The sequence below is a fragment of the Durio zibethinus genome, chromosome 4, assembly GCF_047325235.1.
Source record: "Durio zibethinus cultivar Kanyao isolate XHJ-2024 chromosome 4, ASM4732523v1, whole genome shotgun sequence".
In the NCBI taxonomy this organism is placed as follows: Eukaryota; Viridiplantae; Streptophyta; class Magnoliopsida; order Malvales; family Malvaceae; genus Durio; species Durio zibethinus.
In genome coordinates this window covers 32124955-32138758 of record NC_143165.1, presented here as the reverse complement: position 1 = coordinate 32138758, position 13804 = coordinate 32124955, and the positions used below count along the sequence as shown (strand labels likewise).

General features: G+C 25.6%; 1 protein-coding gene across 1 annotated transcript; it reads right to left on the bottom strand.

The window, feature by feature from the left end:
• Positions 1 to 1411: 1411 nt before the first annotated feature.
• Positions 1412 to 2774, bottom strand: LOC111287556 (F-box/kelch-repeat protein At1g23390-like). Its single transcript, XM_022878181.2, has one exon. It carries the CDS (start codon positions 2640 to 2642, stop codon positions 1485 to 1487), a length of 1158 nt encoding a protein of 385 aa, XP_022733916.2. The 5' UTR covers positions 2643 to 2774; the 3' UTR covers positions 1412 to 1484.
• Between the last annotated feature and the right edge of the window lie 11030 nt (positions 2775 to 13804).

The window sequence follows — 13804 nt, the reverse complement described above, 5'->3', positions numbered from 1 at the left end:
AAAATATTAATAAAATAAATATAAATTTAATAAAATAAAAAATATTTCATATTTAAAATACCACCATATATTACAAAATAATAATATTTATATTTTATATATATTTAATATGAAATAAAGATTTATATATATATATATGAATTATCTTGTTTAAATTTGAATAAATTAAATCATTATATATTTATATTTTTTTTCTTTCTATAATTTTTTTTTAAAACTACCTAATTGTAATCCGATGCTACAATCCGTCCCGACTCCCAAAACAATAAAAAAAAATAGTTTGGGTTCAAAATATAAGAGACGTAAAAGAAATTCCTTTATATGATCATGGTATCACCATTTCAAACATTGCGTCAGCTGGCGTGCGAAACATGTCTTAACAAGGGTCAAACTTTTGACAAAGTTAAAACAGCTTTAATGTGCTGTAATTGAGTCATCAGATTTTTTTTTACGACTACATGCTAATTTAACATTGACGTTACTGTTAAAAATAGTTTGGATTTAAAAAAGTACACTTAAAAAATATGATTAAAAATTTTAAGTATGTGACATTATTATAAAAAATATTATAAGTAAATGAAATATTTAAAAAAGTATAAAATATTAAAATATTAAGGTGATTTATTTATCTTAAGTACATTTTTCCACGGTAAAAAAACATCTTGGGCTTTTGTATTTAAATTGGAGAATCAAGTTTTTTAATTGAAAGGCTAAATTATTTTTATTATTTAGTATTGTGTTTGATCGAAAATTATTTTTAAACAAAAAAAAATTACTTTCAACAACAATATTATAAGACCTAATCAAAATAAAACAATTGTACAATTGTTAAGAAAAATGAATATAACAACCCACTCGAACTCAACCTACTAACTTTATTTATAGATTTTAGCAAGGTAGGTGGTCGTTGACACTTTTTATCATTTCAAATAAAAGATTCCAGGGAACATTACTTCATTTCAATATATACTTTTATTTTATTTAAATTATGTTACATAATTATATTATAAAAAATTAATTAATTATTATATATCATAGATATAAATAAATTAAAATAAATATTTATCATTTAATTATCATATATGATATATAATAATTAATTAATTTTTTAATAATATAATTACTTGTTATGATCTGAATAAAAATATATGTAACTATGGAGTGTACAATCTTTTTCATTACCATAATTATCATATGCATTCTGTTGGAGATCTTTCTTTATTTTGATGACTATTTATAACTGAAATATAAATAAGATTCAATTGCAAAATACCCAAAAACTGTAAAAGCATAAACAAACAAGAGATATGTTTTTTTTTTTAATTTATTTTGTATTTTTTATTCATTTGACATTTTTACTTTTTTTAATTATTTTTATTAAAAAATAAAAAAATTATTAAACGGAAGCAAGTAAAGCAACGAGCAAAGGTAGCTCAACAAATTCACCACGGTCAAACAGTTGAATCCATGAATAGAAAACAATGTCACTGGAAAATCCCGTTATTAACAATACTGAAACCCCCTTTTCCGGACCCAACTGCTTTACCTAAATCACCTAACGCAACATCGGCGCACGTAAGCACCGTCCTCTCCGCCACCCTACTTCCATCACTCACCTTCGCGTTCTTCAAACTTCCCCACCGGGAAACCCCTTCGCCGTTAATCTCACACACCACCAATTCCTCAGGCTCTTCAGGGTTGTATATGTACAAAACACCATCCATCAAACTTATTTTCATTGAACTTAAACTTGTATGTTTCCCTTTCAGCTTTTCCACCAACTCTTTTGGCATCACCCCGATTTCTTTACAAAACTTAAATGATTCGCCCTTCAATTCCCAGATTTTAACGTCTTTAACATTCTCGGAATTTCCAAGTAATCCCACCATGATCATTTTGTCCCCGAAAATTCCAATCACAGAAAAGTAAATGTTCTGATCGTGTCGCAGGTCGAACGGACCCTTCCAAATCCTGGAGCTCGGATCAAAAGAATACGCAATACCAGAAACTTGCTCCATGGCGTACAATTTTTTAGAATTGGCTGCTACAGAGAGCCACGTGGAAGCTGCAGAGTCTTTGAGGATTGCTGGCATGGACTCACACGTATCCCACTTGCGAGTGTCGAGATCGTAGATTTCAACCGAAAGTGGATCATCCTCGAAGTCGCAGGCGCCTCCAGCGACGATGATTTGGCGGCCCACCATGGCCACGATAGGGTCGGTGCGCCAGACAAGGGGTGGGTCCACGTGGTGCCATGTCAGGTGGAGGGGGTCGAAAGAGAAGGAGAATTTAGAGAGAGACAACATGTAGAGGAGCGTGGAGTTGGACGAACGGAGAGCTGAGACGTATTCGATGGGTGGGTTTTGGTTGATTCGGAGCCAGAGGTTGGAGCGTGGGTCGTAAGCTAAGGCGGTGGTAGCGTAGGGAGGGCGTGAGCTCTGAGCGTGGACAATTAGCCAAGGTTTGGGCTTATTGAAGTGGCGAAGAGAGGAGAAGACGGCGTGGTTCCATGATTTGGACACGTGGCTAGCTGAGAGGAGATGGATGAGAGGAACATGACAGAGAATTGATTCTAAGACATCTCCTTGAATATTAGCTTCAGCTGCTTGATCTTCTTTACTCAGCTTCTGTTCTTTGGTCATCGTAAATCTAGAGTATATTTAATTTTTGCGATTTAGCGCAATTTATAAAGGCTCGGGAAGAGAATAACGACGTGGTTCAAGGACTGTGCACGGAAAAGAGAGCTCTATTTTTTTTTTTTTAATTTATTAACCACACCAACCAACGATGTGCCAATTATTCCACATTCTGCCTTTATCCTTCAATCCATAAAGTCGTTAGTAATTATTGAACAAATTTTGAGTTAATTATATTTTAAAAAAATAAACGGTATAAAAGTCTCTTAATTATATTAAAAAATTATTTGTTTTTATTATAATTAATTAATTTTTAATATTTATTTACATTAAATTAAACTTTTATTTTGATGCATTAACTTTTTTTTATTAACAAATATAAAATTTCATTTGATATCAATAAAATATATATAAATTTATCACGTAATTAATATATAAAAATTAAATAAAATAAAAAAATTTTTCTTTAAGATTTTTATTTAGACATAATTTTATGTGAATTGATTTGAATTTGATTTAATATTTGATTTAAAAGATTTGATTTAATGCTTTATTTGAGTGATTTGATTTCAATCAATTAAAACATTTTAATTGAATTTATTCGTTTGGGTTTATCTTGAATTAATTACTTTTGTGTAATTTTATATAGGTTAAAATTCAATTCAATTTTATTTGGGTTAAGGTTTAATTTAATTTAGATCAATTCAGCATTTATTTATTTAGACTTAAAGACCCAAAAATTAATGTGAACCTGAATTTCAATTTTAGGTTCAAATTAAGTTTTTAAATACAATTTTATTTTCATTTTTTTATTATTCAGAGTTAATTAAATTAATTAAAAACTAAAAATAAACAAAAAAGAAAGAAAATAGATTGAAGTGCTGACAACCAATTGTACCAAGAGTAGCTCTTCTGCCCATTCCACGCCACAAGCAACCAAAATTTTGAATTGCTTTTCAAATGCAGCGATTGTATTGCTACATTTCTATTCCTATGTTGGCTCTACAAGACCTCAATTTCACAAATTAAAGCCAAAAGAAAAGGCTCAACAAAGGGAGCAATGGCAAAAAATCTTCACAGAGTCATAGACATCCATTTTGTCCGGGATAATTGCATACCATTTTTCAACAAACAAATATGGTTAGATCCATGTTTAAGTTGAGTTATCGAATTTAACTTAATTACGCTTTTTAATTTGATATGTTTGTGGTTTATGTCATTTTCCACTGGCTTTTTTTTTTCCCTTTTAGGCTTTTTCTTTGGGTTGTTTATTATAACAATTTTGAAGATCGTTAAATGAAAATTTTTAAAGTTTCAAAATAAGATGAGTTATCATCAATCTTTTTTTAAGGTATGATTGACTATCTAAATAGTTTATTGTTTTTAATAAAACAATAAAACAAGTTTAAAATTTATCAAAAAGATAATTTTGATCTACAAAATCAAAATTGAATTCTAGAGTACAGTTATGTGTGAAAAAAATTAGCACTCCACTGTGCCCATTTTAAAACAATACAAATTGATCATATGTTATCTTTAATCTTGATAAAAATGGTTTTAATTCTAATATTTAAAATAATTCCTTAAAATTTTATTTTTTTGTGAAAACATTTTTTTTAAAAACTTTTTATTTATAAATAAGATAAAAATTTGAGTATCGAAATATTTTTTTAATTCTCCAATATTTAAGTAGAATTTCAAATAATATTTCTTTACTTGGGTTTTTCATACTAATTCATCAAAAATTTCATAAAACATTCCTTTATAAATACTAATTATTGAAAAACCCTCCAATATCTTGGTAGGTCTCAAGAATTATTTTTATTTGGGAATATTAGTTTTTTAATTATTTAAACAATTCATCCAAAAATTCATCATTTAATTTTTCGAAAACAATGAAATGCAGGCAAATATCATATAGGGCGAACATATGACATCAATGGAAATTAAAATTTAAAATGCAGACAATAAATTAATTCATCTAAAACATATTTTAAATTTTATTTTTGATTCATTTTTAAAAAAACCTTTTATTTCAGAAAAAGATGAAAATTTTTAATATCAAAATATTTTCTAATTCTTTAATATCTAGATAGAATTTTGAAGAATATTTTTTCACTTAAAATTCTTACGATATTCCTTAAAATCTAGCTTTATATTCCTCTGTGAAAAGTAATTATTGAAAAGCCCTATCATATCTAAGCAGAGTCTCAACGATTATTTTTACATAGGATTATTAACCATTATTTATAAGACAAACTAATTTTCAAAATGATCACTTATAATTTCACATGTTTTATTATAGATCATAATGCAACATAAGACACTAAATGATGCAAATACAGAAAATCAACCAACTTAACTTATCTTATATGGTTTTAACCCTTTTTTATCATGATTTTTTTAAAGAAAAATCAAGAGGAAATAAATTTTATTTTTGTTATTTATTTTTTGTAAAGGAAAATTTTCTTTAATTCTTCAATATTTAGATAGAATTTTGAAAAAATTAATCATTCAAAATATGATTTGAATTATCTCAATATCTAGGTATGGTTTTAAATATTTTTTGAGAAAAATCATCATGTATTTTATTTATGAAATCTTTTCTTTAAAAAAAACATCAATAATAAATTTATTTTAAAGAGTGAATATTAAATAAATATTAAAAACAAATAAAATAAAAAGAAAGAAGAATATATTTAATTTGTAGCCTTATCCATAAGTGATATGCTTTATAAATCCAAATCAATTTAAAGCCCAACTCCATATCTAAACCCAAATTCTTAAGCTCAAATGTACCACATAAGAATGCATCCATACAGATTTGGGCCTATCTAAGATCATGGGCTAATGTAGGTCGGGTCCAGCTAGGTTTGGGCAGATGAGTCTTGGGTTGGGTTTGATTAGGTCAACATTTTCTTTTCTTTTTTTTTCTTTCTTTTTATCCTTTTTTTTTTACCTTTTTCATACCAATAGTCCTTTCCTTTCTTTTTTTTTTCATTTTTTTCTTTTATTACTTCATTCTTTTTTTTCTTCTTTTCTTCTCCGCTAAATGGCCCAGTTGAGAGCCCTTTTTCTTTTTCTTTTGGTTTTTCTTTTTTCTTTCTCTTCTTAACTGAACCAGACTAAAAAAATTTTCTTTTTTTTCTTTTTTTTCTCAATTGAACGGCCAAATAGTTGATCAATATTTTTAAAAAAATTTTCATTTGGTGGTATTATATTTGATTATTGTTTGTTTGTGATTTTTTATTTTTGAAAAGACTGTAAGGTGTGGGTTTTCAGTTGATAATGGTTTTTTTTTTTATGTTTTTTGTTGGTGTTAAGTTATGAATGGGTTGAGATTTGGTTAGATATGGGAGGCAGATTAGTGGTTTTTTTTTATTGGATGTTAAGTGCTAAGCATATGGATGTTGAATGGGTGTTAAAAGCTGTTGCTTGATGGTCGAATAGTCTTGTTTGTTGTTTTAATTTTTCTTATATGAATTTCAACTGGGATGCTATTTGACTATGATGGTGGGTTACGGTTTGAGGATGATTTTTTTTAGTTGTGAATTGGGATTGCGAATGGTGGTGGAATTCAATTGAAAAAGATGGTTGATAGCTTTGGTGGGTTTAGCCAAATGGTGCTACTTGGGTGTTTTAACGTGATTTGGTGGAAAGGTCAAATGGTGTTGGGTGTGATAGGTTCATTGACAAATAGGTTTCGATAGAGAGTGGCATGGATGGTGTTAAGGTGAGTACATTTGACTGATGATAGTAATGGTGGCTTGGGTTTGATTGGGTTTGTGAAGTTTTTTTTTTTTTTTGTTATGTAATGTGGAATCGGATATTGAAGATTGGTGGCTTTAGTGATATTCTTAATATGGTATTGAGATTAATGGAAGTATGGTAGTAGTAGCTGGTCAAAGCTGGAAGTGACCTTAATGGAGTTGAAATTTTTGTGAGAAAATTTTTTAATTGCCAAATGGTTAAAAATTTGATGGTTTTTTTCCTTCTTTATAGAACCAGAATAGAACATTTTTTACTTTGTTTGTAGTTAGCACTTTGAAGTTTTGTTGCAGTAGAAGTTGTTGCATTTTAGGGTTTTACAATGCTACATTTTGAGGGAACAAAAAGTAAAAAATTTTGATCAAATCATGTTAGAGATAAATGAAAACAAAAAAGGGTAAAAACAATCTATAGCCAAGGATGAAAATGTGCAGTGCTGGTCATAGTTTGAAAAGAAAGTGAGGGTGAAAAGCTTGGTAATGGAAATCCCTTTTTTCATTGTTTTTGTAAATTTTTTTTTTAGAATTTTTTGTGTAATTTTTCAATTAATAATTTGGGTTTTAAAATTAAAATTTGGACTTTAAATTTTCTTAAAACCTATATAAGATTGGCCCAATATTGACATAGAGTGGTTTTTGATCCAATTAAAATGATAAAAAATGATTCATCCAAAATAAAGTTTGAATGAGCTCAATTTGATAAATTCAATTAAAAAGTTTAAATTTTTCTCATATCGAAATATTCAAATCAAACACAAAAAATTGAAAAAACTTGAGTGGATTTGGATAAAATTAGGTGTTTACACTCTTCATAAATAAAATGTGGGCTTAGTTCATGGTTATAGGCTAAACGGGTGGAAAAGTTTGAAATGAAAATTGAAACGCATTGGTGGTTGTCATCTTTTTCAAATGCTAAAAAAGGTAAAATTGCATATGCAAAATGGCAAACAATAGAAATAACAACGTTGATTAGTGGTGCATGGTGGCACAGATGTTGGTCACTTGCCGAGTTGTTGGTATTGGGTTTTAAGTTGGTTGGCCATTGTCAGTTTGTCAGTGAAAAGGAAAGATTTTTTTTTTTGTGAAAAGGTTGTAAAATGAGGTTAAAAAAATGAGTTTTATAGTAAAAAAAAAGGAAAAAAAGAAAACAACATCTATTCAAAAAGAAGGATTCGTTCATGGACCTGGATCTGACCCGAGGTCTCTGTCACAGGATCAGGTGCCCTGCTTCAGCTAAAAGCCAAAATCAATCCAAACCGAATTGACAATTAGACTATTCTTGAACTGACCAGATCGTTAAATCGCTCTAAACCATTTAAAAATCACTGTTGAACCATAAAAAACTACCTGAACCATGTTGAACCTACCGGATTGCTTGAAGCCTATTGACTAGCTAGTTTTTGATAATTTTCTTTATTTTTATTTTTTTTAATTTTTAAATTATTTAAGTTATTTATTAATGCATATTCATATTTTAAATACCTATACTAAATATATTTGTTTTAGAAATAGGAAAATTAGTGTTTAAAAAAATTAGTAAATAAGAAAATATGTGTACAAAAAATATATAAAATGTAAATAATAATAAAAATAATAAAAATATAAAAATAAATAAGTAAAAATAAAAAATAAAAAATAATAAGAATGAAAATCTTCGATGATGAGATATTAAGGAAGTCGGAGTAATGATTCCTTAAAATCTCTAGATAAAGATATTTTTCTAAAAGTACTATCAAAGTAATTGAGTATTTAAAAAAGTATTCAATACAAAATATTATTTATTTATTTTTTTTAAAAAATATATATAACTTAATGAAGATAAAAGAAAAAAAAGAAATAATGAAAAAAAAAACTCTTTTTAATAATAAAATTAATATATAAATATATAAATATTACTTGTGATGATTAATAATTTTTTTTAAAAAAAATAATAATAAAATCAAAATTAAAATAAGATAAAATAAAACAAAAATAAAAAAGAACAAAAAGGGAATGGAGCAAAAAATGAAAATTTTCAAAAATAAAATTTTAAGAAAGTTCGAATAGTGATTTGTATGAAATTTTTAAGTAATAAATTTTTTCTAAAATGCTATCAAAATATTATAACATTTATAAAAATTTTCAATAAAAAGATTTTATTCATTTTTGCTCCTTTTTAAAAAATTAATAATAATTATAATGAAAAATTTTGACAATTAAAATAAAATAAATAATGAATAAGATACAATATTAGGAAAAATAAGTAAGATGAGAAAGCTAATATATATATGTGTGTATATATATATATATATATAAACTTTTTGTATACATATCATACGTTTTCATTTGCATTTTATATAATAGTATTGAAAGTAATTCGAATTTTCAATGATGAGATCTCAGAAAAATTCAAATAGTAATTTTTGAGAAATTTTGAGGTGAAATTTTTTTTTAGAATTATTGTCGAAGTATTGAGATATTAAATTAGAATAGTAAACTAATAATTTTATTTTTTTTTAAATATCAAATTGACAAAAAATGACAAAATGTATAATAAATTACTATTTTTATATTTAACTCTTTTAAATTTACAAAAGAAGAAAAAAATACCGCTTTTTCATTTAAACGTTTTTTTGCCTCTAGTGTGAAAGAGAAAGCAAATTGTGTAATTGACAAAAATACCAATAAATACATGCCATAATTATAAAAATCATAGTGTACTGGATTAGCTATTTTAGTTTTTTTATAATTTGATATTAATTGTCTAATTTTTATTTCGTATTTAAATGTTTTTATTTTTTTTAAGAAATGAAGAAGATTAATTTTGTATTTCAAGTCGTGCTGCTTATTTTTTTAGTTAATAACTATTTTTATTTCACATAAGCAGTCATATACACAATCAATTATTCTTTAAAATTATGACAAATTACAACTCTAATGTGTGAAACAATTATGTTATGTTAATATTTTTTTATTCAATTTATGTCATATGATTATATTATTAAAAATAATCAATTATTTATTACATATCATATGTGAAAATTAAATGATAAATATTTATTTGAATAAAATTATTAATTATTTTATAATAAAATAATTTTTTTTAATAATATACTTATATGACATAACTTAAATGAAATAAATATATACTGTTCTATATGATTATTTCCCATGTAAAATGACAAAATTCAAGATATGAGAGATTCTAGTTTCACCATTTCCAAGTGTTTTTATAAAATAAAAATATTAATGAAAATGGGTTCAATTCAAAGAGAAAGTGATCTATCGAATAAGGGACTCTGCCGCGGTAAATAAATTTTCTTTATTATCCTTAATGTTCGTGGACCTTATAGTGATCAAGCTACCTTTAGCTTCATTCAAATTCTTCTATGTCAACCGTGTTGAAAAAAGTTGTTACTATTTTTAGTGTTTTTTATTTTTTTATCTTTTTTCAAAAAACAAATTTCAATTACTAGTAAATAAGGGAATTCATTAAATTTAATAATTTGTGCATTTTTTTTATTATTTAGTTTATATCAAACATATATATATATAATATAAAAATTATTGTTTTTTAATTCGACACATTAATATAAATTTTTTTTTTTATTAAATTTTTATATAAATTTTATTAAAATTTTAAATTATATTATTTACGTATCTTTTTTCTAATCATAATCATATTATATTATTATATCATATTTAAAATTATTAATTTTAAACGTCATTTCCGGTCTTCTAAATGCATCAAAAACAAATTTTTTTCCTTCAATGAGAAATATTGAAATTACAAATGAATTGACTGCAGGCCCGCCTTATTAGACCAAGTTGTCAAAATTCCACATTTTGTGACTAGAAATAGTAAAAGGCAGGAGACCAGCCAAACTGATATTAGTCTATACATATTCCACGGTCATCAGACGCTGCCATTTGCTGTTGGGATTATCATGATTCTTTTACCCTTCAATTCTTTAAAAAAGGCCGCCGGTTTGGACTAGGGGGAAGATTGACGAATAAAATTCTGAAAAGTAGAACGTTTCATTTCAGGCAAATGCAGATTGGCTCGAGAGTATGATACTTTCAACAATCCACAAACAATTGTGTTAAAATGGACTTTTATGATTCCATTGATGAAAGCGATAATATCATGGATTGGTTTAATTTAAAATGACACTTCCCTGCCCTATTAAACTTCCCTACCAAATATATTTCTATGCTATCAAATCAAATAATCCAAATTTCGGAATACCTGGCATAGACAAGTTTGAGCCAACCCATCCCCCACTCCCTGTACTAAAAAAAAAAAAAAATATATATATATATATATACATATATACTTTTATCTTTTATTTAAATGAGAATAAATAAAAATATTAAATTTTGAGAATGACAATTAAAGTAGATATGATTTTTAAATATTTATCGAGAATAAATACGGATAATATAATAAATATTTGAGATATATTTTAATAAATAAATTTATATAATATAAATTTTTAGATTGATGGGTTATATATATTTGGGTTAATATATGTGCCATAGATAGATCTATAAACTTAATATACTTATATAAAAAGTAACCCTTGATAGAGAATACACTTAATGTATGTCCTACAGATCATAGATCTATAAATTTTTAGTGAAAGGTGGAGAGAATATACTTCTCAGTCTTACATGTTTTATTATAAAAGAACAACAATTGCCAACGATATTCTGTTCTGTGCTTTTCGAAATAGGTGGCGCTTGTCAGTAGGGCTAGTGGATGCCTCTTCATTTTGAAGACGTACATTGCATTGGTCTAATTAAACAGGAACCTTGTCAGATCATATAATCGTGCCCCTAGACTCTTACCATATGATTTTTTTTATGAAATTTTTAAGAGAAATTAATTACAATAGTAATCGATTATTACATTCATATATAATATATTACTAAATAATTAATTATTAACAATTAGACCAAAAAAAAACGTAATCAGAAAACAATTTCAGGAGGATCGTGTTCATATACTAATTTATATTATATAATTATATAACATAAATACTTTTTACATTATATTATTAAAAATATTTTTGCTTGAAATTCAATAATTTTAAATATTAAAAAATGTTTTTTTTTAAATATTACAATGAGATATTATCTCATACACTTACATCTAAAATGCAATCTTGTTTAAATTTATAAATAAAATTGAAATTCACTTTATTATTGTTTTTATTATTTATATTTTACTGTGCAACTGATATCTATAGATATATAAAGTAAAAAAATATTTTTAAATACATAAGAAATAAAAATTACTATTTATATATAATAAAATATATGATTTTACTTTTATATAGAATATTTACATTTAAATAAATACCTCATATTTCACATTTTAATTATTGATACTTTTTAACATATGATTATATTTATACCCAAATATAGTTTTTTTTGTTTACATTTTGTTTGAATTATTATTATTATTATTATTATTATAAAAATGGATGGAAATTTTTTTGTTTGACACTTCATTTTTATTATATTTTTGTGAGAGCAATACAAAAAATTACAAAAATTTTAGTACTTCCTACATACGTAAATGTAGCTTTTTAAAAATTGAGTGGATTCAATTGACCTCAAAAATTATATGTGGTTATATCACTAAATCAAACTTACGTATAAAAAGATTTGAATCTAAAATTTAAAGATTTTAAGACTTTCTCTTTATCTTAATATTATGTTTGGATTAAGGGGAAGGAAAGGAAAGGAAAATAAAAGAAAGTAATGGAAAAAAATTATTTTCTTTTATAAATTTTTAATTTAAATGAAAAGAAAAAAAAGTGAAAACTCAATAATTTTTATTTTTTTGTAAATAAGTTTTCAACTCTTTTTTTTAAATTAAAAATTTATCCAAATAATTTTTTTTTTGTTTTCATTACTTTCTGTTATTTTTCTTTTCCTCTCAATCCAAATATAGTATAAAATAAAATCTCATCGATCAGGCTATCTCTCTCTCTCTCTCTATATATATATATATATATATGTGTGTGTGTGTTTGCCTATGAACTTAGCGGCTCTTAGTTTAAATTGTTCAAATTTAATGATCACATTAAAAAGGAATTAAAGAAATGAGAGAAAACTCAATCCAAAATTTAAAATATCTAATTTAAAATCTGAAATTTATTTTTATTAATTTATATAATTATTTTTAAAAAATAAGAAAGTAAAATTTCAAAATCTGGAAAATCCTAACCGACAAGTTATGGTTTCTTTGTATAAAAAAGGAAAGATCTAATTTGATAACTAAAAACTAATTGTCCATTTCCCATATAAACGGCAATAAATAATTGGCTCAACAGTTTTGATTTTGAACCATATTTGGTTCTTTGTTATACAATTAATATACGATTAAATTCAAACCATAAGTTCTGGATCAACAGTTGTATATATATACTTGAACTTAATCCTAAATAAATGTTTTCCCAATTTATTATAGTAATAGAGATGGATAGAGACTTACTTTTGTAATAGTCATTGGACCATTTGAAAAATACAAGTGATTCTTTTATCGAAATTTAAATTTTGATTACTATAATTAAAATTTTAATATTTTATTACTGTTGACACATATGAGAGATATTAAGAAGTTGAATTACTATAGTGAATTAATCCGAAATTACCCAAATAATTATTAAGATGATGGCTTTAGAAAATTAGAATATTAAGAAATTTGATCACCGAGTGGAATTAAGAAAAACTAGGGACCTACCTTTGCCAACCCTGCTTGTGTTTATTTTCTATGCAGTAGAAATGGAATGGTCATTTGACTCTTTAATAAGAAAAAGAAAGCATTAACCAGCTGCTACGGACCGCTCACCAACCCCCAGCAGAACATGAAGCCAGCCAATGAAGCAGATGATTAAAGCTAAGGCCTTCAGGTTGGTTAAGGGGTTAATAAACAAATTTTTGTTTGATGGAGACTTTTGCTTAGTCTTCATCACTCGTCGAATTACCCGTTTGGTCCACCGTCTTATCCGTTTTGGATAAATATTATTTAATTGGATTAAATAATTTTTTATTTAAATTCCGATTTAAAATATATTTAATAAATTAAAATATTAATATTTTAAAATATTTTTGAGTTTTTGAGTTCTGTCAAACCTTATTTTCAAATGCTATAGTTCGGTCCAACTATGATTTGTTGTTTTTTTATTTGGTTTTTACTTTTTGAAAATTTAATAATCTCTTTGGGTATATCCACTCCCAATGAGTGATAATTAAAGTTCTATTTGACTGCTATTAATTTTTCGACTAGCGCTTTTTTTTTTAAGTGTTAGAAATCAATAGTAAAAGATAAAAACTAATATTATAATTCATTTTAATTTGATAAATAATTTAATGTGACATGTTATAACGTTTAGATCCGGAGATTTATCG